The sequence below is a fragment of the Scyliorhinus torazame genome, chromosome 14 (assembly GCF_047496885.1).
Source record: "Scyliorhinus torazame isolate Kashiwa2021f chromosome 14, sScyTor2.1, whole genome shotgun sequence".
Taxonomy (NCBI): Eukaryota; Metazoa; Chordata; class Chondrichthyes; order Carcharhiniformes; family Scyliorhinidae; genus Scyliorhinus; species Scyliorhinus torazame.
In genome coordinates, this window is record NC_092720.1 from 190,889,602 (window position 1) to 190,917,595 (window position 27,994).

Genomic DNA, 27,994 nt, shown 5'->3' on the forward strand with positions numbered 1-27,994 from the left:
AAACCACTTAAGCACCTTGGCCGCTGCCGGCCTTCTTCCGGTCTTAGATCTGGATCTATCTAACCCTGGGTCCAGCACGGTGTTGAAGTCTCCTCCCAATATCAAGTTTCCTACCTCCAAGTCCGGTATACGTCCCAGCATCCGCCTCATAAATACCGCATCGTCCCAATTCGGGGCATATACGTTAACCAACACAACCTCCATTCCCTCCAGCCTGCCACTCACCATTACATATCTGCCTCCACTATCTGCTACAATGCTCCTTGTTTCGAATGCTACCCGTTTCCCCACCAGTATGGCCCCCCCTCTATTCTTTGCATCTAGCCCTGAATGGAACACCTGTCCCACCCATCCTTTCCTTAACCTAACTTGGTCCGCCACCTTCAGGTGCGTCTCCTGGAGCATAGCCACGTCTGCCCTCAGTCCTTTCAAGTGCGCGAGCACTCGGGCCCTTTTAATCGGTCCATTTAGGCCTCTCACGTTCCACGTGATCAGCCTCACTAGGGGGCTACCTGCCCCCTTCCCGTGTCGACTAGCCATCACCTTCTCTAGGCCAGTCCCACGTCCCGATTCCGCGCTCCCACTCGTTCCCCAGGTGTCGCATTCCAGCCCCGACCACCCTTTCTTTAGCCAGTTCCTCTTTGATTTCTGCAGCAGCAACCCAGTTATCCCCCCCCCCCCACCCCGCTAGATCCCCCTCTAGCGTGATTGCTCCCCCCATATTACTTCCGCAAGTCAGCTGACTTCAACTGACCCCGGTTTCTCTTGCTCACTCCTTGACCCCCCCGTGTGGGGAACTCCCATCTACCTTGCGCCTATCTTCCCGCCATTATCTTTCTGGCGCGGGAACATCTCTGTAGCTGACCCGCCTCTTGTGGCGCAACTCCCTTTCCCACCCCACTCCCATTCCTCATCATCCGCCTATGCCCCTTCTTCCCCCCCCCCACCGGCGCCCACATTTCTTAGTGTCTCCCCCCTTCCCAATTTACTTCTCTATATACATCGACAGTAACATTTCCCTGTAATATCAGTCCCTCAGTTCCGATCCAATTTCTCATCTTTAATAAAGGTCCATGCTTCTTCCGCCGTTTCGAAGTAGTGATGTCTCTCCTGGTACGTGACCCATAGTCGCGCCGGCTGCAGCATCCCGAACTTCACCTTCTTGTGTAACACCTCCTTGGCTCGATTAAAACTCGCCCTCCTTCTCGCCACCTCCGCACTCCAATCCTGGTACACCCGTACCACTGCATTCTCCCATCTACTACTCCGTACCTTTTTGGCCCATCTCAGAACCACTTCTCTATCATTAAAGCGGTGAAATCGCACGATTGTCGCCCTAGGTGGTTCTCCCGCTTTTGGTCTCCTCGCCGGGACCCGATGAGCCCCCTCCACTTCTAAGGGGCCCTAAGGGGCTTCAGCTCCCATCAGCGAGCTTAGCATCGTGCTCACGTAAGCCCCGCAGACCGCTCCTTCCACTCCCTCAGGGAGACTCAGAATCCGAAGGTTCTTCCTTCGTGCTCTGTTTTCTAGGGCCTCAATCCTTTCAATGCACTTTTTGTGGAGCGCCTCGTGCGTCTGTGTTTTGACCGCCAGGCCCAGGATCTCGTCCTCATTATCCGTCACCTTCTGCTCCACCACGCGGAGCTCTGTCTCCTGGGTCCTTTGTGCCTCCTTAAGCCCCTCAATTGCCTGTAGCATCGGGGTCAGCACCTCCTTCTTTAGTAGCTCCACACACCGTCTTAAAAATTCGTCTTGATCGGGCCCCCATGTCGCCTGGGCTTTCTCCGCCGCCATCTTGTTTCTTTTTCCTTTCTGTCCCTATCGTCGAGGATTCCTCGCGCTGCAGCCGCCGCCGCCAATATTTTCCTCTTTCGTTGGGGGGGACTCCCTATTAACTCACCCCACACCGGGTTTCGTCGCGCGAAAATTTCCCGTTGGGGCTCTTAAAAGAGCCCGAAGGTCCGTTGGAGCTGGAGCCGCCGAAACGTGCGGCTTAGCTGGTCATCGCCGCAACCGGAAGTCCCGATGGCTGCCCTTGTTGATCGTATGCGTCGAGCGGCGTAACAGATGGCGTCAAAGGTGGCAGCACCCGTTGGTTGAGCGTGGCGGGCAGTGAGGAAGATGGCGTCCAAGATGGCGGCTCCCATGGATCGCATGTGGCCGGCCGCGTGGTGGAGGATGGCCAAGATGGCGGCCCCCGTGGGTCGCACGTGCTGTGAGGGCTGGAAGATGGCTGCCCCCACGGATAGCACGGATAGTCAGCAGACACACTGCGGGGTCTGTGGGTCTGAGGATCGGACCTGTGAGTTAGAGTTCTTGGACCTGGCCAGGCAAACTTTGGCGAAATGTCCTTTTCTCCCGCAGCTGCTGCAGTTCGCGTTACGGGCTGGGCAGTGCTGCCGGGGGTGTTGGGACTGGTTGCAGAAATAGCAGGGTAGCCCCCATGGTGGGCGGGCAGCCGCGCGGCACAGGCCTGGGGTAGTCTTTGGTCGGGGGTCCACGAGGGGGTTGCGTGGTCAGCCGGGAACGCGTTAAGGCTCTGGAACGCTACTTCCAGAGAGGATGCTAACTTTACCGTCTGATCCAGATCCAGGGCCCCCTTTTCGAGTAGGCACTGTCTCACGTAGTTGGACCGGACTCCCGCCACGTAGACGTCTCAGACGGCGAGATCCATATGTTGAGTGGCCGTAACGGCCTGGTAGTTAACAGCTGCGTGTGAGGACTTTGAGATCGCGTAGGTATTCCTCTAGCAATTCCCCGGGGCGCTGGCAGCGGGTGGAGAGGATGTGTCGCGCGTAGACCTCGTTCACGGGACGCACATAGAGGCGTTCGAGCATCGCGAGGGCGTCTGCGTAGGAGGAGACCTTGTCGAGTTGAACAGAGATTTGATGGCTCAGCCATGCATGGAGGAGGCTCAGCTTCTGTTCGCCGGTGACGGAAGGCATGGAGGAGGCTGCGAGATAGGCCTTGAAGCAGCAGAGCCAGTGCGAAAAATTTTCTTTCCCCTCCGCGGCCTGCAGATCGAGTTCCAGTCGGCCAGGTTTGAGGGCCGATTCCATAGTTGAGTTTAAGTTGATTAAATTGTTGCGATCATCAATTCACTCGAGACGGGAGTAGAAGTAAACTGTGGCTTTAATCAACTTAGAACAGTGCCTGCCTGTGACTGATCCAATACTGAGAACCGCCTCCAGGTCGACTGCTCTTTATACCTCCCTTCAAGGGGAGAAGCCATGGGCGGAGCCCATACAGGCCCCAACATGTTCCCCTATGGATAATGCCATACAATGGCCCATAGGAGGAGCCCACAAGGGCAACAGCATAGCACAGATACAAATACAATGGTGTGGTGAATGGTGGAGGAAGGAGAGACTTATTTGTTTGTTTGTTTGTTATTTGTTTGTGTGTTATTTACAGAGCAATCTAGCTGGTCCCATCCCCCAGCTTTTTCTCCGTAGCTCTCTATTGGCATAATACATTCACCACACTGGGCAACAAATGCTAGCCTAGCCAGCCTCACTAAACTTTCAAAAAAGAATTTAAAAAACAAGCTATGACATTGAACAAGAGGAATTATTTAACAATGAGGTTATGAGTTGACGACTGAAGCAAAGATCATGCCAACAGTACGGTTGAATGGAATAAAAGGAACACGGGAACAGGGGGTGGTACGGGGATTAAGAGTGCTATCACTGTGGAGGATAGACATGACTTGGTCGACTGGTCGAGCCTGTTTCAGTATTTCAATTTCTGTGTGATACATTAGCTACTCAGTCAAGCCAACCGCATTCAATGATGTTTAAACCCCATCCAACATGCCTGGGCATCTCACTGCAAGGCACTATTTCAGCTCAGTATTCACCAGGGTAAGGGAATGAGGAAGACTGAAGAAATAGCTCACTGAAGGTAAACAGTGGTTAACAGTACCCAGGTGCCAACACCAGAATGAACAGAATGAATAAGGAGAAGGAGGCGGCAGTGACAAGGCCAAGCTTGGGTTTGTAGGCCAGAGGAGGAAGGAGAGACTTATTTGTTTGTTTGTTTGTTATTTGTTTGTGTGTTATTTACAGAGCAATCTAGCTGGTCCCATCCCCCAGCTTTTTCTCCGTAGCTCTCTAAATTTGTCACTTTCAAATATGCATCCATCTCTCTTTGGAAACCTCCTATGAGGGCAGCACGGCGGCACAGTGGTTAGCACTGGGACTGCGGCGCTGAGGACGCGGGTTCGAATCCCGGCCCTGGGTCACTGTCCGTGTGGAGTTTGCACATTCTCCCCATATCTGCATGAGTTTCACCCCCACAACCCAGAAAAAGATGTGCCGATTAGGTGGATTGGCCACACTAAATTGCCCCTTAATTGGGAAAAAAAAATAATTGGGTACTCTAAATTTAAAAAACAAAAGAAACCTTCTATGAAATTTACCTCCACCACTCTCCCAGGCAGCTCATTCCAAACCCCAACAGCTCTCGGAGTAAAGAGGTTTCTCCTTGTCTCACTCCTCGCTCTCGTGGAAACTCGGGGAAACAGAGTATCCATCTTTACCCTGTCAAAATAGTTCAGAATTTTGAACACCTCAATAAGGTCGCCTCTTAATCTTCTCTGCCCCAAGGAGAACAAGCCCAATTTCTCCAATCTTTCCTTGTATCTAAAATTCCTCAGGCGGGATTCTCTCAGCCCGGGGCCGGGCCAGAGAATCCCCGCGACCGGCGCGAATCATGCCATGCCGCCCCGACGCCGGCACGCCATTCTCCGTAGGGCGGAGAATCAGCGGCATTGGCGCCGACGTGGTTGGTATTAAGGGCGCTGATTTTATCACTGCTTGAGGTTTCCCTATCACTTGACATGTGTGACATGATCGACAAAATGTAACTACATCTTTATGTAGTCCAGGCCAATAAAAATGTTTTTGTATTTTAGCTTGAGTTTTCCTTACTCCCAAATGACCTCCCACTGGTACCTCATGTGCAACTCGCAACACATCCTTGCTATACCCTACCGGCAAGACTACTTGATGAACTTCTGCCCACTTTTCATCCGCCTGCACATGTAAAGGTCTCCATTTCCTCACCTAGACATCATTTTTCCAGTAATAATACTCCAGTATACACTCAGATTCCTCTTCCGTGCATGCTTTCTGATACATCCATTTTATTTCTATATCTTTCCGTTGTAACCGCCAATTTTCCTGAACTAAAAATATCCGCCTCACCTTTCACCTGTTCTGGTACTTTTTCAACCATTTGATTAAAAAATCGTTTCTGATAATTGCACTTCAACTTTATCTTCACTCTTTAATTTCCCGTCTTGTCTTAACCTGTGACTTGGATTCGATTGGATTGGATTTTTTTATTGTCATGTGTACCGAGGTACAGTGAAAAGTATTTTTCTGACTTCCGGGTGCGGCGATGACCAGCTAAGTCGCACGTTTGGGCAGCTCCCGGTGGAACGGACTTTTGGGCTCTTAGTAGGAGCCCCAACGGCAATTTTAACGGCTAAAAACACTGTGCGGTAAACCAGAAGGGAATCCCCCCTGGATACGGATGGAAAAAGGAGGGGAAAGTGGCCGGATTGCGGTGGATCCTTTAGAGCAGCGGCAAGGAAGGCAAGCAAAAACCAAGATGGCATCGGAAGGTGGTAGTTTAACATGGGGCCCTGAACAACACGAGTTCTTGAAATGCTGTGTGGAAGAACTTAAAAAGGAGATGAAGAAGGAGCTGTTGGCCCCGATATTACAGGCGATCGAAGGGCTAAAGGATGAGCAAAAGACCCAGGAGCGGGAGCTTCGGGTCGTGAAGGCAAAGGCTGCCGAGAATGAGGACGACATACAGGGCCTGGTGGTGAAGATGGAGATGCACGAGGCACACCATAAACGATGTGTGGAAAGACTGGAGGTGCTGGAGAACAACACGAGGAGGAATAACTTAAGGATTCTTGGTCTTCCTGAAGGTGCGGAGGGAGCGGACGTTGGGGCATATGTGAGCACGATGCTGCACTCGTTAATGGGAGCGGAGGCCCCGGCGGGTCCGCTGGAGGTGGAGGGAGCATACCGAGCGATGGCGCGAGGACCGAGAGCAGGAGAAATTCCTAGAGCCATAGTGGTGAGATTCTTCTGTTTTAAGGATAGAGAGATGGTCCTTAGATGGGCAAAGAAAACTCGGAGCAGTAAGTGGGAGAACGCGGTGATCCGTGTATACCAAGACTCGAGTGCGGAGGTGGCGAGAAGGAGGGCGAGCTTTAATCGGGCCAAGGCGGTGCTTCACAAAAAGATAAAATTCGGAATGCTGCAACCGGCAAGACTGTGGGTCACATATCAAGGGAGGCACCACTACTTTGAGACGGCGGATGAGGCGTGGACTTTTATTGTGGAAGAAAAATTGGAATGAGCGGGTTATTAAAAAAGAACGTTTGAAACAAAATGGTGGGGCGAGTATGGGGGGGCGAAGAGGGGGGTAAAAAGGGGGGAAAGAGGAGTTTTATGTTATGTTATTAATCCTGCGATGTGGTAACTTTTCTCTCTTCCACAGGTGGTGGTGGGGGGAGGAAAGGAGGTGGAGGAGATGGGGCGTTGGCCATTGGGGGCGGGGCCAAGGGGGAAGCGCGGGCTTGGTTCCCGCGCTATGATAATCATGGCGGGAATAGGGAAGCAGGAAGGAGGGGGCGTCACACAGTGCGAGCCGAGGTCACGGGGGGAAGCCGAGGTCGGCCAGAGTTTGCTGACTTCTGGGAGCAACATGGGGGGTGTAACTACGCTAGTGGGGGATCTAGCGGGGGGAAGGGGGGGTGGGAGGGGGGAGTTATTGGGTTGCTGCTGCTGGGGAGAGGGGGGAGCTGGTATGGGGTGGGGTGGGCGGGGGGGCATCGCCTGGGGGGGGGGACAGCTGCGTGGGAACAGGGTGAGGAGCTGGAAAAAGGGGATGGCTAATCGACAAGGGGGGGAGTAAAAAGCCCCCCAACCCGGCTGATCACGTGGAATGTGAGAGGGCTGAACGGGCCGATAAAGTGGGCACGGGTACTCGCACACCTTAAGAAACTTAAGGCAGACGTGGTTCTGTTACAGGAGACGCACTTGAAACTGATAGACCAGGTTAGACTACGCAAAGGATGGGTGGAGCAGGTGTTTCATTCGGGGCTAGATGCGAAAAACAGGGGGGTGGCTATATTAGTGGGGAAGCGGGTTATGTTTGAGGCAAAGACCATAGTGGCGGATAGCGGAGGCAGATACGTGATGGTGAGTGGCAAATTACAGGGGGAGACGGTGGTTTTGGTAAACGTATATGCCCCGAACTGGGATGATGCCAATTTTATGAGGCGTATGCTAGGACGCATCCCGGACCTAGAGGTGGGAAAGTTGGTAATGGGGGGAGATTTCAATACGGTGTTGGAACCAGGGCTGGACAGGTCGAGGTCCAGGACTGGAAGGAGGCCGGCAGCAGCCAAGGTGCTTAAAGATTTTATGGAGCAGATGGGAGGAGTAGACCCGTGGAGATTTAGCAGACCTAGGAGTAAGGAGTTTTCGTTTTTCTCCTATGTCCACAAAGTCTATTCGCGAATAGACTTTTTTGTTTTGGGAAGGGCGTTGATCCCGAAGGTGAGGGGAACGGAGTATACGGCTATAGCCATTTCGGATCACGCTCCACATTGGGTGGACTTGGAGATAGGGGAGGAAACAGAAGGGCGCCCACCCTGGAGAATGGACATGGGACTAATGGCAGATGAGGGGGTGTGTCTAAGGGTGAGGGGGTGCATTGAAAAGTACTTGGAACTCAACGATAATGGGGAGGTCCAGGTGGGAGTGGTCTGGGAGGCGCTGAAGGCAGTGGTTAGAGGGGAGCTGATATCAATAAGGGCACATAAAGGAAAGCAGGAGAGTAGGGAACAGGAGCGGTTGCTGCAAGAACTTCTGAGGGTGGACAGGCAATATGCGGAGGCACCGGAGGAGGGACTGTACAGGGAAAGGCAAAGGCTACACGTAGAATTTGACTTGCTGACAACGGGTACTGCAGAGGCACAGTGGAGGAAGGCACAGGGTGTACAGTACGAATATGGGGAGAAGGCGAGCAGGTTGCTGGCCCACCAATTGAGGAAAAGGGGAGCAGCGAGCGAAATAGGGGGAGTGAGGGATGAGGAAGGAGAGATGGAGCGGGGAGTGGAGAGAGTGAATGGAGTGTTCAAGGCATTCTATAAAAGATTATACGAAGCTCAACCCCCGGATGGGAGGGAAAGAATGATGGGCTTTCTGGACCGGCTGGAATTTCCTAACGTGGAGGAGCAGGAGAGGGTGGGACTGGGAGCACAGATCGAAATAGAGGAAGTAGTGAAAGGAATTAGGAGCATGCAGGCGGGGAAGGCTCCGGGACCGGATGGATTTCCAGTTGAAATTTATAGGAAATATGTGGACCTGCTCGCCCCGCTACTGATGAGGACCTTTAATGAGGCAAAGGAAAGGGGGTAGCTGCCCCCGACTATGTCTGAGGCAACGATATCGCTTCTCCTAAAGAAGGAAAAAGACCCGCTGCAATGCGGGTCCTATAGACCTATTTCCCTCCTAAATGTAGACGCTAAGATTCTGGCTAAGGTAATGGCAATGAGGATAGAGGATTGTGTCCCGGGGGTGGTCCACGAGGACCAAACTGGGTTTGTGAAGGGGAGACAGCTGAATACGAATATACGGAGGCTGCTAGGGGTAATGATGATGCCCCCACCAGAGGGGGAAGCGGAGATAGTGGTGGCGATGGATGCCGAGAAAGCATTTGATAGAGTGGAGTGGGATTATTTGTGGGAGGTGCTGAGGAGATTTGGTTTTGGAGATGAGTATGTTAGATGGGTACAGCTGTTGTATAGGGCCCCGATGGCGAGTGTGGTCACGAATGGACGGGGATCTGCATACTTTCGGCTCCATAGAGGGACAAGGCAGGGATGCCCTCTGTCCCCATTATTGTTTGCGCTGGCGATTGAGCCCCTGGCAATAGCATTGAGGGGTTCCAGGAAGTGGAGGGGAGTACTCAGAGGAGGAGAAGAACACCGGGTATCTCTGTATGCGGATGATTTGTTGCTATATGTAGCGGACCCGGCGGAGGGGATGCCAGAGATAATGCGGACACTTCAGGAGTTTGGAGAATTCTCAGGATATAAACTGAACATGGGAAAAGTGAGTTGTTTGTGGTGCATCCAGGGGAGCAGAGCAGAGAAATAGAGGACTTACCGCTGAGGAAGGTAACAAGGGACTTTCGTTACTTGGGGATCCAGATAGCCAAGAATTGGGGTACATTGCATAGGTTAAATTTAACGCGGTTGGTGGAACAGATGGAGGAGGACTTCAAGAGATGGGACATGGTATCCCTGTCATTGGCAGGGAGGGTGCAGGTGGTTAAAATGGTAGTCCTCCTGAGATTCCTCTTTGTGTTTCAATGCCTCCCAGTGGTGATCACGAAGGCTTTTTTCAAAAGGATTGAAAAGAGTATCATGAGTTTTGTGTGGGCCGGGAAGACCCCGAGAGTGAGGAAGGGATTTTTACAGCGTAGTAGGGACTGGGGGGGGCTGGCACTACCGAGCCTAAGTGAGTACTACTGGGCCGCCAATATCTCAATGGTGAGTAAGTGGATGGGAGAAGAGGAGGGAGCGGCGTGGAAGAGATTGGAGAGGGCGTCCTGTAGGGGGACTAGCCTACAAGCTATGGTGACGGCCCCATTGCCGTTCTCACCGAAGAAATACACCACAAGCCCGGTGGTGGTGGCTACTTTGAAAATTTGGGGGCAGTGGAGACGGCATAGGGGAAAGACGGGAGCCTTGGTGGGGTCCCCGATAAGAAATAATCATAGGTTTGCCCCGGGGAGAATGGATGGGGGATTTGGAATATGGCAAAGAGCAGGGGTAACACAATTGAAAGATCTGTTTGTGGATGGGAAGTTTGCAAGTCTGGGAGCGCTGACCGAGAAATATGGGTTGCCCAAGGGAATGCATTCCGGTATATGCAACTGAGGGCTTTTGCGAGGCAACAGGTGAGGGAATTCCCGCAGCTCCCGACGCAGGAGGTGCAGGACAGAGTGATCTCAAAGACATGGGTGGGGGACGGTAAGGTGTCAGATATATATCGGGAAATGAGGGACGACGGGGAGATTATGGTAGATGAGCTGAAAGGGAAATGGGAAGAGCAGCTGGGGGAGGAGATTGAGGAGGGGCTGTGGGCGGATGCCCTAAGTAGGGTAAACTCATCGTCCTCGTGTGCCAGGCTAAGCCTGATACAATTTAAGGTGTTACATAGGGCGCATATGACTGGAGCACGGCTCAGTAAATTTTTGGGGGTAGAGGATAGGTGTGCGAAATGCTCGAGAAGCCCAGCGAATCACACCCATATGTTCTGGTCATGTCCGGCACTACAGGGGTTTTGGGCGGGGGTGACAAAGGTGCTTTCAAAAGTAGTGGGGGTCCAGGTCGAACCAAGCTGGGGGTTGGCTATATTTGGGGTTGCAGAAGAGCCGGGAGTGCAGGAGGCGAGAGAGGCTGATGTTTTGGCCTTTGCGTCCCTCGTAGCCCGGCGCAGGATACTGTTGATGTGGAAGGAAGCCAAGCCCCCAGGGGTGGAGACCTGGATAAATGACATGGCAGGGTTTATAAAGCTGGAACGGATTAAGTTCGTCCTAAGGGGATCGGCTCAAGGGTTCACCAGGCGGTGCCAACCGTTCGTCGAATACCTCACAGAAAGATAGAGGGAATGGAAAAGAAGAAGACAGCAGCAGCAGCCCAGGGGGGGGGGGGGGGGAGGAACCAGAAGGACTCTCAGGGTTGTTAATATATATGTATAATATGTATAGGTTGTTGTTATAGATAATTGTATATTGGACTGTTAAATCATATTTTTGGAGAGTGTTTATCTGAGACAAGGCAGTTGCCATTTAGTTCTGGTTTTCGTTTTTGTTATATATTTATTTCTTGTTTATAAAACAGGCCATTGTTATTTATACTGTTATATTACCGTGTAAAGGATACACAATGTACTGTGATGGTTGGCCAAAAACTTTCAATAAAATATATATTTTTTAAAAAAAAGTATTTTTCTGCGAGCGGCTCAACAGATCATTAAGTACATGAGAAGAAAAGGGAATAAAAGAAAATACATAATAGGGCAACACAAAATATACAATGTAGCTACAGAAGCACAGGCATCGGATGAAGCATACAGGGTGTAGTGTTAATGAAGTCAGTCCATAAGAGGGTCGTTTAGGAGTCTGGTAACAGCGGGGAAGAAGCTGTTTTTGAGTCTGTTTGTACGTGTTCTCAGACTTCTGTATCTCCTGCCCGATGGAAGAAGTTGGAAGAGTGAGTAAGCCGGGTGGGAGGGATCTTTGATTATACTGCCCACTTTCCCCAGGCAGCGGGAGGTGTAGATGGAGTCAATGGATGGGAGGCAGGTTCGTGTGATGGACTGGGCTGTGTGCACGACTCTCTGAAGTTCCTTGCGGTCCTGGGCTGAGCAGTTGCCATGCCAGGCTGTGATGCAGCCCGATAGGATGCTTTCTATGGTGCATCTGTAAAAGTTGGTAAGAGTCAATGTGGACATGCCGAATTTCCTTAGTTTCCTGAAGCTTTATAAAGCATTAGTTAGGCCCCATTTAGAATACTGTGAGCAATTTTGGGCCCCACACCTCAGGAAGGACATACTGGCACTGGAGCGGGTCCAGCGGAGATTCACACGGATGATCCCAGGAATGGTAGGCCTAACATACGATGAACGTCTGAGGATCCTGGGATTATATTCATTGGAGTTTAGGAGGTTGAGGGGAGATCTAATAGAAACTTACAAGATAATGAATGGCTTAGATAGGGTGGATGTAGGGAAGTTGTTTCCATTAGCAGGGGAGACTAGGACCCGGGGGCACAGCCTTAGAATAAAAGGGAGTCACTTTAGAACAGAGATGAGGAGAAATTTCTTCAGCCAGAGAGTGGTGGGTCTGTGGAATTCATTGCCACAGAGGGCGGTGGAGGCCGGGACGTTGAGTGTCTTTAAGACAGAAGTTGATAAATTCTTGATTTCTCGAGGAATTAAGGGCTATGGAGAGAGAGCGGGTAAATGGAGTTGAAATCAGCCATGATTGAATGGTGGAGTGGACTCGATGGGCCGAATGGCCTTACTTCCACTCCTATGTCTTATGGTCTTAAAATGCGTTTCCAATCAACCTGCTCCCGTTCAACTTTTAGACTCCTAAAATTTACTCTTTTCCAGTCCACCTTAATCGATGACTAATTTTCATCCTTTTCCAACTTAATATCGAATCATATTGCATTATGATCGCTATTTCCCAACTGCTCCCTATTCTGACATTCTCGACCTTCCCAGTCTCATTTCCTGGGACCAGATTCAGCACAGCTTGCTCCCTTGTAGGACTGGACATGTACTGTTCCAGAACATTCTCCTGCACACACTGCAGGAATTTCTCCCCTTCCGTGCACCACACTCTACCCGTTTCCCAGTCTACCGTAGGGTAATTGAAATCCCCAACTATCACAACCCTACTTATCCTGCAGGATTCCATAATCTGCCTACAAATGCTCTCTTCCACTTCCTCCCCGCTAGTTATAATAAATACCATACCTCCAACCATATAGATTCTAATTCAGGCACGGCATCTCATTCAAGGGCCATGATACTATCTTTGACCAAGAGTGCAACACCTCCTCCCCTCTACCCACCTTGTCCCGACTAAAAACCTTGCATCCCGGGATGTTAAGTATGCAGTCCTGTTCTGGTTTGAGCCACGTTTCTGTCACTACTATAGCATATGCCCCTAGAGCAATTTCTGCTTCCAGTTCCCCAATTTTGTTCTCCATACTCCGTGCATTTACACAATACAATTTAACGCTGCCCTTATCTCTTTCTTGCCCTTTGCGAGACGACCATTTCTTTGTTCATGTCAACGCTCAAGCCTTCCCTCACTTCCTCTCCCCTGATCCCCATCTTCTCTTTTGCCCTCTCACTGGTATTTCTAAAACTCGGTCCATTAGTCAGTCCACCCCCCTGCCTTACAAGTTTAAATCCACCCCCACCACACTATTATAGGGAGATGAAATGCTGTATAAAACGCTCGTTAGGCCACAGGTAGAGGACTGTGTGCAGTTCTGGTCACCATATTATAGGAGGGACTGTGATTGCACTAGAGAGGGTGCAGAGGCGATTCACCAGGATGTTGCCAGGGCTGGTGTGGTTCAGCTATGAAGAGAGGCTGGTTAGGCGGAGGTTGCCTTTCTTAGAGCAGAGTCGGCTGAGCGGGGGGGAACCTGATTGAGGTGTACAAAATTACGAGGGACAAAGATCGGGTAGATAGTTGAGGGAAGAATAACAAGTGGGGCATATATTTAAGGTAAGGGGCAGGAGATTTAGAGGGAATTTGAGGGGAAACCTTTTCTCCCAGAGGGTGGTGGGAATCTGGAACTCACTGCCTGAAAGGGTGATTGAGACACAAAACCCTCACAACATTTAAGAAGCATTTAGATGAGCTCTTGAAAACCATGGCATACAAGGCTATGGACCAAGTGCTGGAAAATGGGATTAGAATAGATCGGTGCTAATGGTCAGAGCAGATATGATTGGTCGAAGGGCCTCTTTTAGTGCATTTTGGGGTATCAGTGTAATGTAATTCTGCCCCCCCCCCGCAACACTGGGGCTCTCGTGGGGTTTTATTCCCTCTGCTGTGTTTTTTTGAAGTGACGGGTATGGTGTACACTCTGTATTGTTGACCATATCCTGTTTTGGTGCTGGTGGGTCTTGTAACCGTGAAGGGAACATTTTGGGGATATTTGGAATGACTCCTGTGATGTGTTGTAGCTGCTTCACATTGACACCTATGGCTCCTTTCTCGTTTTCCTTTTTCCATTGCTGTGTTTGTAAAAACAATTGAAAATTAAAATACATTGAAAAAAACATGATCATTGGGCCATTCAGAGGCAATGTCAAGAAGCACCTCATCTCTCTCCTCCGCCCCCCCCCCCCCCCCACTCCCCTCTATCCCCCCGCCTACCCGTCTCAAAAAAACTGTTATTCTGAGGGCCAACTGAAAATTTCAAAACGGAGATCGATTCGTTCGGTTAAGTATGTTGAGGGCTACGGAACCACGGTGGAGTGGAAGGCAAATGGAATAAGATACAGGTCAGCCGTGATCTAACAGAATGGCATAATGGGCCAGAGGGGCTGAATGGCCTTCTGTCGCTTTGGCAGCTGAGGAAAGTGCTCGAGGAACAAGGAGAGAGTTTGAATTCAATGCAAAGGAACCACTCCGGGAGGCAGAGCTCGATCTCCCTTAACGTGACACGATGGACCGGAAAATCCCACCCTTTACACTCTCATGGAATGTGGGCTTTGCTGGATAGGCCAGCATTTGAAGCCCATCCCTAATTGCCCCTATAACTGAGTGGTTTGCCAGGCCTGTAGTTCAACCAGATCTCCTTCCCGAAAGGGACATTAGTGAACCAGATGGGGATTTTTTAAAAAAGCAGCAATCGATAGTTTACTGGGACTAGCCTTATAATTCCAGACAAATTAATTTAATTTAAATTGCGGATTTGAACCCAGGTCCTCGGGGCATTAGCTTAGGCCTCTGGATTACTGTTCCGGTGACATTACCGCAATGCCACAATCTCTCCCTTACCACACCAGAGGAAACCTCCCCACCAGGACATTAGCACCTCTGCTCTGTCAGGGTGTCACCTGCGCAGGCCTCATCTCTCGTGAACCAGTCCCAATGTACCAGCAATCTTAACACCTTCCCTCTCCTGCACCATCTCTCCAGCCACGCTCTATCCTCCTGTTTCTATTCTCGCCAGCATGTGGCACCTGGGAGGGAGGGGGTAATCCGGAGATTCCTATTCATCTCTTTCCAAGCTCCCCAAATTCTTCCCCCCCCCCCATCTCATCCCTCTTCACCTGTGGTGTTGGTACCATGAATGAGCAACGCCCTCAGGAGGCGGGGGCGAGACTCAAAATAGCCTACTTCACAACCTGCAGCCCAGGTGCCAGTTAACAAAACTTTATTGAGAATGAGGCATGCGTACAGTTTAAAGGATGCAGAATGTGAGGTTCGAAGTGCTGGCGTGCGATGTGAAACTGTTCATATAGAATTGATACAAACATCATATATATATATATTCTTTAAAAAAGCAAACAAACAACATGGATTGTACAAAATTGCTCGTCACGGGTGGAGCCTCAGAAGCCTGTTTTAAAAAAAACACAACAGCTGTTGAGCCAATCAGGACATGGCTTTGATATAAAAATAGCATCATCCAGTGATGCTGTCCGAGGTCGGATACAGAAATTCCGCATCCGGACCAGGCGATGGGGATTCCGCGGCTGCCTCTGGAACAACGGAAAGTAATACAAGTGCAAATCAAATAACATAGAGACTTCAAACCACAAACCAATGTTGATCGTTTATCACACCCCCTAGCCTGACTCCTAGGATAGCTGCGCGGCAGGGGAAATCCCAAGCTGCTTTCAAGATGATTTCAGGATGATTGCGAAATAGTTTTATAAGGCTGATTCAGAACTGGAGACAAAGAAGTGATTTTGAGACAGGTTCATAGATCGCAGAGAGAGTTTGGTGACTTAGTTGAGAATCCAGTGATCGCAGATAGAATTCTGCAATTGCCGGGAGATTCTGGGTTGAATTCAGTGATTGTGCAGGGAGAATCCAGAGATTCTGGGTTGAATTCCATGATTGCATGGGAAGAATCCAGAGATTCTAGATTGAATTCTATGATTGCACAGGAATAATTCAGTGATTGTGCAGAAAATCCAGTCATTTTGAAGGAGGCAGGGGAGAGTATGAATTCTGTGGTTGTGGGGAGAATCTGTGATTTCAGAGTGAATTCAAAGGTCTCGGGATGAATTCCACGACTGGAGGAAGAATCCTACAACTTCTGGGTAAATTATGATTTGGGGGAGAATTCTACGATGGTGAGATGGCCCTGATTTCAGGGTGAATTCTGTGGAGAATTCTGTGATGGTGGGAGGATCCCAGGGCTCCCGAATGCAAGAGATTCTCTTTTTCCGGCACAGTCTCGGTTTATGTCGACTTGTGCAAGGCCCGAAAGAGCACGATCCCCTGTTCCCGATGTGGCAATGGCGACAGTATTTGCTTGTCCAGATCCGTAACCTGGTGCTGTCCTGAACATGCTGCTGCCAACGGGGCAGTTGAAGTGAGGGGAGGAAATTGGTGATATGTTGAAATGGGGAGGTTAGAGAAATCTATCTTCCACAGCCCGCACAAAGCAGAGGTTCTGTCAAATCGCGTGACAAAGGAGATGGAAATGGCTTCTTTGATTTACAAGACTGGACACGCATGTTACAGATAGGTTTATGGGTTGAACATTTGGGCAATATGCGACCAAGGCAAAATCCCAACCACCGAGCCTCCCCCCCCCCCACCACCCCACCCAGCAACAAAAAGCAGTTCCTACATGCCTAAAGAGGCACAATCATGGGGCAGAGGTAGTATCCAGATCCGCTCACAGTGAATCACAACGAGACCTCGCAGTCTTTTCAAAAATATATATTTAGAGTATCCAATTTTTTTTTTTCAATTAAGGGGCAATTTAGCGTGGCCAGTCCACCTACCCTGCACATCTATGAGTTGTGGGGGGAGACCAACGCAGACCGGGGAAAATGTGCAAACTCCACACGGACAGTGACCCAGGGCCGGGATCGAACCCGGTCCTCAGCTCTGTGAGGCAGCAGTGCTAACTACTGCATCATCGTGCCACCCTAGACCTCGCAGTCTTATCCCGGGTTCGGTGTCCCCTGGGGTCTGCCCATGTCTGAATCAGTGCTCGCGGAGCCTGCGGGCTTTGGTCGAATCCCCATCCCTCCCCTCCTGACAAGAATCTGGGACATTTTAATGCGCCATTTGCCAAATATCCTGTCACATCTCGACTGGCATCCTGAGAACTTCCTCGCATGTCGCCGAGCTGCCTCCCCCACGGGGTGGAAGGGGATTGGGCCATTCTTGGGGCTAGCAACCCCATTACCGACCACACACTGCGCACAATGTTGCTATGGCAACTGGCCTCCTCTAGAGTCCTGAGTTCTTGAAGAAATTCAAATAATCCAGCCTATGAAGCGATAAAAAAGTAGAGAACGTGGGAAATCCCTTACAGCTCACATTTTGTTGAATTAAAAAAAAACACATGAAAATTCCTTCCCCTGGAGGTCGGATGCAAACAGGCCTGATGTCTGTCTTCTCCTCATAAGGTAACCGGAGGCCCAGTTGACCTACTGGAGTTCAGTTTAATCCTGAGAAAAGTCTGGCAGAAATGGGCCGCGGGGTAACTCCAGCGGTTTATTTTTTTAAAAAAAGAGTTGTTTGCTGAGGTTCCACTGGATAAAATGCAGGAACAGATCCCGATCGGATAAAACATTCTTGTGTCCCAGTTTATACTGGTGTTCCATTTCGAGGTACACAAGACCAGTTTGGACCAGCATTCCCAGTTCCATGTTTTTCCTGCATTTTCCCTCTGGGGTAGGATTCCTTGTTTGTTCTTTTCCTTGCCACAAGGTCCTCAGCAGCTTATACGAGAGCGAAAGCAGTTATGGCAGTTCCAAAGAGGAAGGCCCTGTCAACACGCTGGTAGGTTGTATCATCACCTACAGCTTTTATCTGCAGAGAAATAAGAGCAAAAGGCATGACTGTTACTCAGCGGCAGGAACGTGCACTCAGGGAATGTTCTTGGAGGGAGGATGGATCAAGGCTGGCAGACGCACTGAGACGGACAGAGGACCAAAACTCCCATCAGCACACCCGCCTCAGTATTCCTGTCGGGATGGGACTGGAGAGTTTCCAGCTTGCTCCATTTTTATTTCTGGTCTACTCCTGTCTCTGGCCCGACCGGCACCGCAGAAATTTCATCCTGCAGGAAATATTTTCCTCCGGGATTCTGCTCACATCGCAGGTCAGCAGAGTGGGACCAGGACAATGGGGGGGGGGGAAATGCAGTTGTGCACCGGCAAAGTTAGAGGTGGGCCTCAAATCGGCAGCACGGTAGCGCAGTGGTTCGCCCTATGGCTTCACAGCGCCAGGGTCCCAGGTTTGATTCCCGGCTTGGGTCACTGTCTGTGCGGAGTCTGCACGTTCTCCCCATATCTGTGTGGGTTTCCTCCGGGTGCTCCGGTTTCCCCCCACAAGTCCCAAAAGACGTGCTATTAGGTAATTTGGACATTCTGAATTCTCCCTCTGTGTACCCAAACAGGTAGGTGGGGTTACTGGGCTATGGGGATAGGCTGGAGGTGTGGGCTCAAGTCGGGTGCCCTTTCCAAGAGCCGGTGCAGACTCAATGGGCTGAATGGCCTCCTTCTGCACTGTAAATTCTATGATTCTATATGAATGGCGGAACAGGCTTGAAGGGCTGAGTGGCCTACTCCTGCCTCTAATTCGTGCAATTGCAATCGGGCCTATCATCACAGGTTGACACCCATCGGCGCTCAAAAGAAACAGGAAAGGGAAGGAGGCTGTTCAGAGCAGAGAAGGCTGAGGAGAGGGACCTGATCCATGTACAAAATTAAGAGGGACATAGATATGGCCACCGCAGACACGGTGGCCGAAGGGCCCCTTGCTATGCCGTAAAACCCAATGACTCTATGACTCCCTCAAGCTCCACCATATAATTCGAAATCACAGTTGATCTGCATCAACCTTTGTTCATCTGTCTTCACCCCTTACCCTTTGGGCAGCACGGCAGCACAGTGGGTAGCACCGCCGCCTCACAGCGCCAGGGACCCGGGTTCGATTCCGGCCATGGGTGACTGTGTGGAGTTTGCACTTTCTCCCCCGTGTCTGCGTGGGTTTCCTCCGGGTGCTCCGGTTTCCTCCCTCAGCCCAAAGATGCGCAGGTTAGGTGGACTGGCCATGCTAAATTGCCCCTTAAGTTAGGTGGGGTTGCGGCAAGAGGGCCTAGGTAGGGTGCTCTTTCAGAGGGTTGGTTCAGACTCAAAGGGCCGAATGGCCTCCTCTTGCACTGTAGGAATTCTATGATTCTACAAATTCTATGATACGTCTGCAGAAGCACAAAGTTCAAACGATCTCAATGGTCAAAGCTCCAATTGGCCCGTATCTCATTTTGGGAGGGGGGAGAGTTGCAGATTTGGGCATTCCAATTTGGACATTCTCAATTCTCCCTCTGTGTACCCGAACAGGCGCCGGATTGTGGCGACTAGGGGCTTTTCACAGTAACTTCATTGCAGTGTTAATGTAAGCCTACTTGTGACAATAAAGACTATTCAAAAAAATCCTCAGCCTTCCAGTGACAAGATTTTGCCCTGTAGAATCATGTGCAATGTAAAACACTGTCACATCAAACACTGCAAGACAGGTACAGCACGGGGTTAGATACAGAGTAAAGCTCCCTCTACACTGTCCCCATCAAACACTCCCAGGAAAGGTACAGCACAGGGTTAGTTACAGAGTAAAGCTCCCTCAATACTGACCCCATCAAACACTCCCAGGACAGGTACAGCATGGGGTTAGATACAGAATAAAGCTCCATCTACACTGTCCAATCAACCACTCCCAGGACAGGTACAGCACAGGGTTAGATACAGAGTAAAGCTCCCTCTACACTGTCCCCATCAAACACTCCCAGGACAGGTGCAGCACGGGGTTAGATACACAGTAAAGCTCCCTCTACACTGTCCCCATCAAACACTCCCAGGACAGGTGCAGCACAGGGTTAGATACAGAGTAAAGCTCACTCGACACTGTCCCCATCAAACACTCCCAGGACAGGTACAGCACTGGGTTAGATACAGAGTAAAGCTCCCTCTACACTGTCCCCCTGAAATACTCACAGGACAGGGACAGCACGGGGTTAGATACAGAGTAAAGCTCCCTCTACACTGTCCCCATCAAACACTCCCAGGACAGGGGCAGCACAGGGTTATATACAGAGTAAAGCTCCCTCTACACTGTCCCCATCAAACACTCCCAGGACAGGTACAGCTCGGGGTTAGATACAGAGTAAAGCTCCCTCTACACTGTTCCCCTGAAACACTCACAGGACAGGGACAGATACAGAGTAAAGCTCACTCTGCACTGTCCCCCTGAAACACTCACAGGACAGGGACAGCACAGGGTTAGATACAAAGTAAAGCTCCCTCTTCACTGTCCCATCGGGTTGCTGGGATATGACTGGCTGTGTGACCTAGGTGGCCTGCTGTTTCGGAGGGTCGGTGCACACCCAATGGGCCGAATGGCCTCCTTTGGCACAGTAGGGATTCTATGGAGAGTAAAGCTCCCAGTACGCTCTTTCCCAACCAGGTGCTGTGTGGTAGTTGATTTTCTTTCTGCCAGATGGGGAGCAGCTGCTCATCTCCAACATCTGCAGCATGTTACATAAGGAAGTCAGAACTTGGTGCAGGAGTGGATTGTCTGGCCCCTCGAGCCTGCCCCACTATTTAATAAGATCTGTAGCCATCTGGGATGGCCACTTCCCGATTACAAAATGGACACTTTGCAAAGATTGCAGGGAAAATGGACAATACTGAGAAAACAAGCAGGTTCAGAGCTTGTCTGTACATTGGAGCCGCAGCTCCCAGACAAGACCAAAACTGCCAAACCATTAGCATACTAATGGCCCATCTCGGGAACAAAAGAGTAACGTTTGAGCAAACGATACTAAGGCAGACACCCCGGCGCCAGAGGAGACCGAAACAAAGCAGGCCAACGGCCACCTAGGACACGCCCAGCCATCAGGGCACCTAACCCTTTATTGGACGAGATCAATATGAATGATCAAGAAACGGCCAATTGATTGGGGCCAAGTTCAAGGCCCGCCCAAAAGAGCGCAAAGCCCCTTTGGGTATAAGAAGGAGCCCCCAAGAGAGAATCGTTCTCTTGGACCCGGCTCTCACCGGGGAGAGACCTGTCCACCAGCTGCACCAGAAGCAAGTAAGTCCAAGGTCAACACTCGCTACCACACAGACGACCTTAGCTGTTCCCCTTCACCACTTCGACCCCAGCAGCCTCAGAACTGAACAACGGCCATTGTTCCTCTGACTGAGTGGGCGCCCGAAGTTAAGTATAGGCTTTAGCAGTAGTGATAGTTTAGTCTAGAGTTTCGTGCATGAGTATATTTGACTTTGTGTAAATAAATAAGCATTGACTTTGAACTAACTAACTGGTGTATTGAGTCTTTGATCAGTATTCGGTTTTGAACCTTGTGGCGGTATCGAAAGATACCTGGCGATTCTCGAGCAAACGTAATTAGTATTAAGGAAGATCATATTGACCGCCATATTCAGAGCCAACCAAAGAGAGCAACAGATCATGGGTGATCTGATTGTGGTCTCAGCTCCACTTTCATGTCCAACCCCCCGCCCCCCCCCCTCCCATAACCCTTGACCCCCTTGCCGATCAAAAATCTGCCTGACTCTGCCTTGAATATAGTCAATGACCCAGCAGCCTGCAGTGCTCTCTGGGTAGAGCATTCTAAAGGTTCACAAACCTCTGGCAGAAGTCCTTCCTTGTCTCTGTCTTAAATGGGAGAAGCTATATTTTGAAACTGTGCCTCTTAGTTGTAGAGTGCCCCATGAAAGGAACCACCCTCTCAGTATCTACCTGATCAAGGCCCTTGTATCTTATAAACTTCAATACGATCATCTCTCTTTCTGCTAAACTCCAGTGTATGTAGCCTTTACTTTTCTTTATGACCTTTCATATAATAGAATCCATACAGTGCAGATGTAGGCCATTCGGCTCATTGACTTTGCACCGACTCTCCGAAAGAGCACCTACCTCAGCCTATTTCCCCTGTCCTATCCCCATAACCCCACCTAACCTGCACATCTTTGGACTGTGGGAGGAAACCGGAGCCCCTGGAGGAAATCCACGCAGACACGGGGAGAACGTGCAAACTCCACAGAAACAGTCACCCAAGCAGGAATCGAATGCGGGTCCCTGGCACTGTGAGGCAGCAGTGCTGACCACCATGCCGCCCCCTTCATCCGAGGAATCAGCCTTGCCAACCTTCTCTAAACTGCTCCCCAATTAAAGGATGTCCCCCCTTAAGTAAGGAGACCAAAACTGTACACAGTGCGCCAGGTGTGGTCTCACCAATGCCTTGTACAGTTGCAGCAAGACCACCTGACTTTAATGTTTCATCCCCTTAGGTCCAACATTCCGAGGGGCGGCGCTGTGGCGCAGTGGTCAGCACTGCTACCTCACGTTGCCGAGGACCCATGTTCGATCCCAGCCCCAGGTCACTGTCCTTGTGGAGTTTGCACATTCTTCCCGCGTCTGCGTGGGCCTCCCCCTACAACCCGAAGATGTGCAGGATAGGTGGATTGGCCACACTAAATTGCCCCTTAATTGTACAAAAAAAATTGAGCTCATTAAAAATCCTGCCTTCGTAATGACGCGCCGTTCCTACGTGCTGACTTTTGTGATTCAAATACAAGGACTCCCAGATCCTTCTGTACAGTAACGTCCTGTTGTCTCTCTCTTTGTAAATATTATGCTGCTTTTCTATTCTTCCTGCCAAAGTGACTCAAATTTTTCCACATTGCACTATCTGCCAATTGTTTGACCTACTCACCTAACCTTTCTCTATCTCTTTGTAGACTCTTTGTATCCTCCTCACAACTTTCTTTCCTCCCTTTCTTCTTATTAGCATGAAGGTGGCCACTGGTAGAGCTGAGAACATTTTCTTTCTCCAAGGCAATTCCTCCAGATGGGTATTTAGTGCCCCCACCCCATCCCCACCAAATCACTTTAGATTCAAAGGGTCTGTATTCACTAGAGTTTAGAAGCATGCGAGGATACAATTCTAACAGGGCCGGACAGACTAAATGTCGGGAGGATGTTTTTCCCTGGTTGGGGAGTCTAGAACCCGGGGGTCACAGCCTCAGGATACAGGGTAGACCTTTTAGGACTGAGATAAGGAGAAATGTCTTCACTCAGAGAGTGGTGAACCTGTGGAATTCTCTCCCACTGAAGGCTGTGGAGGCCAAATCACTGAATGTATTCAGGAAAGGGATATTTTAGATTTTAATGGCACCAAGGGTTATGGGGAGAAAGCGGGAATACGGCATTGAGATTGAGGATGAGCCACAATCATATAGAATGGAGGAGCAGCCTCAGAAGGCTGAATGGCCTACTGCTGCTCCTAGTTTCTATAATACACCAAGTTTAAAGGAAACATATCGACACATGAGCCAAGTGTGGGGGCATGTGTTAATCTGCCTTGAGGCGATTAGAGGATATGGGGGACAGATAAATGCTCCAGGGTAATGTTTAGTTCCCATTGGGATTACTTTAGATATATGGCGCAGAAACAGGCCAAACCAGTCCATGCTGAGGTTTATGTTCCCCATGAATATCCTCCCATCTTTTCTTATATAAAACACCATCGTAGTCTTCCACATGTGCCCCCGGGAGATCCTGCGGGTGTGAAATTTCACCCATCCTCCTATCACCTTCTCCCATTTGCGATTATCTAGATTAGCCTGAAATGCATCTGTAGCAACCCCCCCCCCGCCGCCCCTGCCCCCTTCAATGATTCCCTGTGGTAGCAAATTCCCCATTCTCATCGCTCTCCATGTTTCCCCTGCATTCCCTACTGGATTCATCAGCGGCAATCTTAGGTTCGTGACTCCTGGCTCTGGGCTCCCTCATGTGTGGCGAGATACTCCCCACCTCTCGCCCCCATCAAATCCCTCACCATCACGATGACCACCGTCAGGTCACTGTTCAGCCTTCTCTCTTTGGCAAAAACACAGGGACCCCCCCCCCTCTTTGGCAAAAACACAGGGACCCCCCCCCCCCCAGTGTCCGTGTGGTCTTTCCTGATGGTGGTGACCTCTCAGTTCTGCCACCATCTTGTATACCATCTCCAATTAGTAAAATGTGCCGAGGTGCTTCACCAGGGCCAGGATACTTCAGATGTTGGTGTTTCCTGTCCTGCCATCCAAAGACATGGCGGAGTTCACATCCCCACTCACACTACGCAGCCATTTCACGCTCCTACAAAGGTTAACTGGTTGGAGGAGGTGCTTCGGCCCCTCACTCAGGATGAGGTTCCACGTCAGAGAGCTGGCGGGCCAATCTTTGGTCCCTGTATAGCCAGAGGCTGCAGTGGACAGGACTTTAAGTGCCAGCAGGTCCCTGCGGCCTGGAGCCCAAGTATGTTTTAGGGATCTGAGGGCAGGAAGGGGTAGGTGGAGCCTGTGGGACGGACTGAAGGGGATTGGGGTGTCTGTGGAGAGGATGATGGGGTGGGGGGGGGGGGGGGGTTAAGGGAGGACCTGCGGAGGCCGAGACCTAATGGGAGTGGGGGGGTCCACTATTCAAAGGGGGATGCCCCCTTCCCACCCGAGGCCTGAACACTGTTTATTCTTGGCCCCCCCCCCCTCCCCCCCCCCAACCCACCCCCCCCCCCCCCCACTCCATGTCCAAAAGAGTCCTCCCACCGGCCTGAAAACTGAGGCTGGGAGGGAAACGGCCTTTAAGTGGTTAATCTTAAGGGCCTCAACAGAGGAAAGGATGAGTGGGCTGGCCTAGGCCTTGCCCGGCCCTGCGCAAAATTACTGAGAGGTCAGGATGGACAGGAACACAGCCGGAAGCCTGTCCCAGAAATTTTACTCTCCCCTACCGCCCTACAACCGAGGAAGGTAAGATTTGCCTTGGGGTGTAAATCAGTAGAAGTGACCCCCTGAGCCACACAAGCAGGTGTCAGGACTGGTCACCACACGCTGGTGCGTTCCTGCAGGCCGCTATGAAACGGGGCTACTGTGTCCTCATCAGTATGGGATTCACCCCCACTAGCCCCTCTCCTCCCCTCTCATTCCGTCACATCCCCACAACCACCCCCATTCCCCTCCCCAGGCCCCTGTACGGACCCACAACCTTGGAACGCATGATCCCCTATGATCACTCTGTACCCCACTGCACCCCGCCACATGTCAGCCCCACCCCCTTGACTCGCATCCACTCACCACCCTCCCTACAAACTCCAATTCCTCCCTGGCCCACAGACCCCACTCCCCCCACCACCTGGATCCACGGCCACCACACATCCTCCCTCTCCCCAGTGTCCGCTCCATCTCCCACAACAGGCACTCTGCCCCAGGCAAATACCCACTCTTTCACCCGTAACGCCCCCCAGACAAGCTGAATTTAGGGCGGCGCAGTGGTTAGCACTGCTGCCTCACGGCACCGAGGACCCGGGTTCGATCGCGGCCCTGTGTCACTGTCCGTGTGGAGTTTGCACATTCTCGCCGTGTCTGCGTGGGTCTCACCCCCACAACCCAAAGATGTGCAGCGAAGTTGGATTGGCCGCGCTAAATTGCCCCGATTGGAAAAGTAAACCAGTTGAGTTTGAGCCGCACTCTGTCTCCTGACTAAAGTGAACCAGGCGGCTTACCTCCGAAAACTGGTTTTCTACGGATCGCTGCGCCAACTGTGGCTGTTTTGTCGACATCGAGGCGACAGACCAGAGCCTCCACCTCCACCTCCTCCTCTTCATCAGCCTCTTTGTTCTGGGATGGCTCCTCATCTTGGTCTGGGCCCAGCTCGGCCAGTAACGTTAACTCTGACGGATACTCGAACGTCGACTCCAGCTCACCGTCGTTAAAGGAGATCGTCAACTGAAATTCAGGAAAGGAAAACAACTAGATAAGCAAGATGCCATGTCACAAACCCAGCCCAGACTGTCCCCACACTGCCCCCCCGTACAGGACTGGCCCCGTACCGGACTGGCCCCGGACCAGACTGTCCCCGGACTGGACTGCCCCTGGACCTGATCGTCCCTGGACCGAATTGTCCCTGGACCTGACCGTCCCTGGACCGAATTGTCCCTGGACCGGACCGTCCCCAGACCTGACTGCCTTCCAGAACTGACCGTCCTTGGACCTGACCGTCCCCGGACCTGACCGGCCCGGCCCCGGATCTGACCGCCCCCGGACCTGACTGTCCCCGACCTGAACGCGCCTGGACCTGACCATTCCCGTACCTGAACGCGTCCCCGGACCTGACCGCCTCTGGACCTGGACCTGACCGTCCCTGGACCGAACTGTCCCTGGACCGGACCATCCCCGGACCGAACCGTCCCCAGACCTGACTGCCTTCTGGACCTGACTGTCCCTGGACCTGACCGTCCCTGGACCGAACTGTCCCTGGACCGGACCATCCCCAGACCTGACCGGACCGGCCCCGGATCTGACCGCCCCCGGACCTGAACGCGTCTGGACCTGACCATTCTCGGACCTGACCGCGTCCCCGGACCTGACCGCCTCTGGACCTGACAGTCCCCAGACCTGACCTTCCCCAGACCAGACTGTCCCCAGACCTGACCGTCCCCAGACCTGACCGTCCCCAGACCAGACCGTCCCCAGACCTGACTGTCCCCACCTGACCGCCTCTGGACCTGACCGTCCCCGGACCGGACTGTCCCCAGACCTGACCGTCCCCAGACCTGACCGCCTCTGGACCTGACCATCCCCAGACCGGACTGTCCCCGGACTGGACTGCCCCTGGACATGACCGTCCCCGGACCTGACCGCCTTCCGGACCTGACGGCCCCCGGACCTGACAGTCCCCAGACCAGACCGTCCCCAGACCTGACCGTCCCCGGACCTGACCGCCTCCGGACCTGACGGCCCCCGGACCTGACGTTCCCCAGACCAGACCGTCCCCAGACCTGACCGTCCCCAGACCTGACCGTCCCCAGACCTGACCGCCTTCCAGACCGGATCGGCCCTGGATCTGACCTCCTCTGGACCTGACCGCCTTCTGGGCCAGACTGTCCTCGGACCTACCATCCCGGACCGGCCCCGGACCTACTGTCCCTAGAACTGACCGTCCCCGGAATTGACCAACCCCGGACCGGACCGTCCCTGGACCTGACCGCCTTCCGGACCTGACCGTCCCCGGACCTGACCGCCTCTGGACCTGACCATCCCCGGACCTGACCGTCCCCGGACCTGACCGTCCCCGGACTGGACCATCCCCGGACCAGACTGTCCCCGGACTGGACCGCCTTTCGGACCTGACCGTCCCTGGACCTGACCGTCCCTGGACCGAACTGTCCCTGGACCGGACCGTCCCCAGACCTGACTGCCTTCCGGAACTGACCGTCCTTGGACCTGACCGTCCCCGGACCTGACTGTCCCCGGACCTGAACGCGCCTGGACCTGACCATTCCCGGACCTGAACGCGTCCCCGGACCTGACCGCCTCTGGACCTGACTGTCCCTGGACCTGACCGTCCCTGGTCCGAACTGTCCCTGGACCGGACCATCCCCGGACCAGACCTGACTGCCTTCCGGACCTGACCGTCCCTGGACCTGACTGTCCCTGGACCTGAACGCGTCTGGACCTGACCATTCCCGGACCTGACCGCGTCCCCAGACCAGACCGTTCCCAGACCTGACCGGACCGGCCCTGGATCTGACCGCCCCAGGACCTGATTGTCCCCGGACCTGAACGCGTCTGGACCTGACCATTCCCGGACCTGACCGCGTCCCCAGACCAGACCGTCCCCAGACCTGACCGTCCCCAGACCTGATCGCCCCTAGACCTGACCGTCCCCAGACCAGACTGTCCCCAGACCTGACCGTCCCCAGACCTGACCGCCCCTAGACCTGACCGTCCCCAGACCAGACTGTCCCCAGACCTGACCGTCCCCAGACCTGACCGCCTCTGGACCTGACCGTCCCCGGACCGGACCGTCCCCAGACCTGACCGTCCCCAGACCTGACCGCCTCTGGACCTGACCGGACCGTCCCCGGATCGAACCGCCTTCCGGACCTGACTGTCCCTGGACCGGAGCCACGGACCGGACTGCCTTCCGGACCTGACGGTCCCTGGACCTGACGGTCCCTGGACCTGACCGCCTTCCGGACCGGGCCGGCCCCGGTTCTGACCACCCCCGGACCTGACTGTCCCCTGACCTGACCGTCCCTGGACCTGACAGTCCCCAGAACTGACTGCCTCCAGACCAGACTGCCTCCAGATTAGACTGA

General features: G+C 52.3%; 1 protein-coding gene across 3 annotated transcripts in view; it reads right to left on the reverse strand.

The window, feature by feature from the left end:
• LOC140390311 (uncharacterized) overlaps nt 1–27,994 on the reverse strand; it is a 158,803-nt gene that overhangs the window by 102,759 nt on the left and 28,050 nt on the right. For 2 of the 3 annotated variants that reach the window (XM_072475365.1, XM_072475364.1), the window contains one exon: nt 25,397–25,619. In XM_072475365.1, the coding sequence (XP_072331466.1) occupies nt 25,397–25,619 (223 nt within the window). Of the gene's footprint in view, nt 1–14,999; nt 17,644–25,396; nt 25,620–27,994 lie in introns of those variants that run through there. The other variant, XM_072475363.1, reaches the window with a different exon arrangement.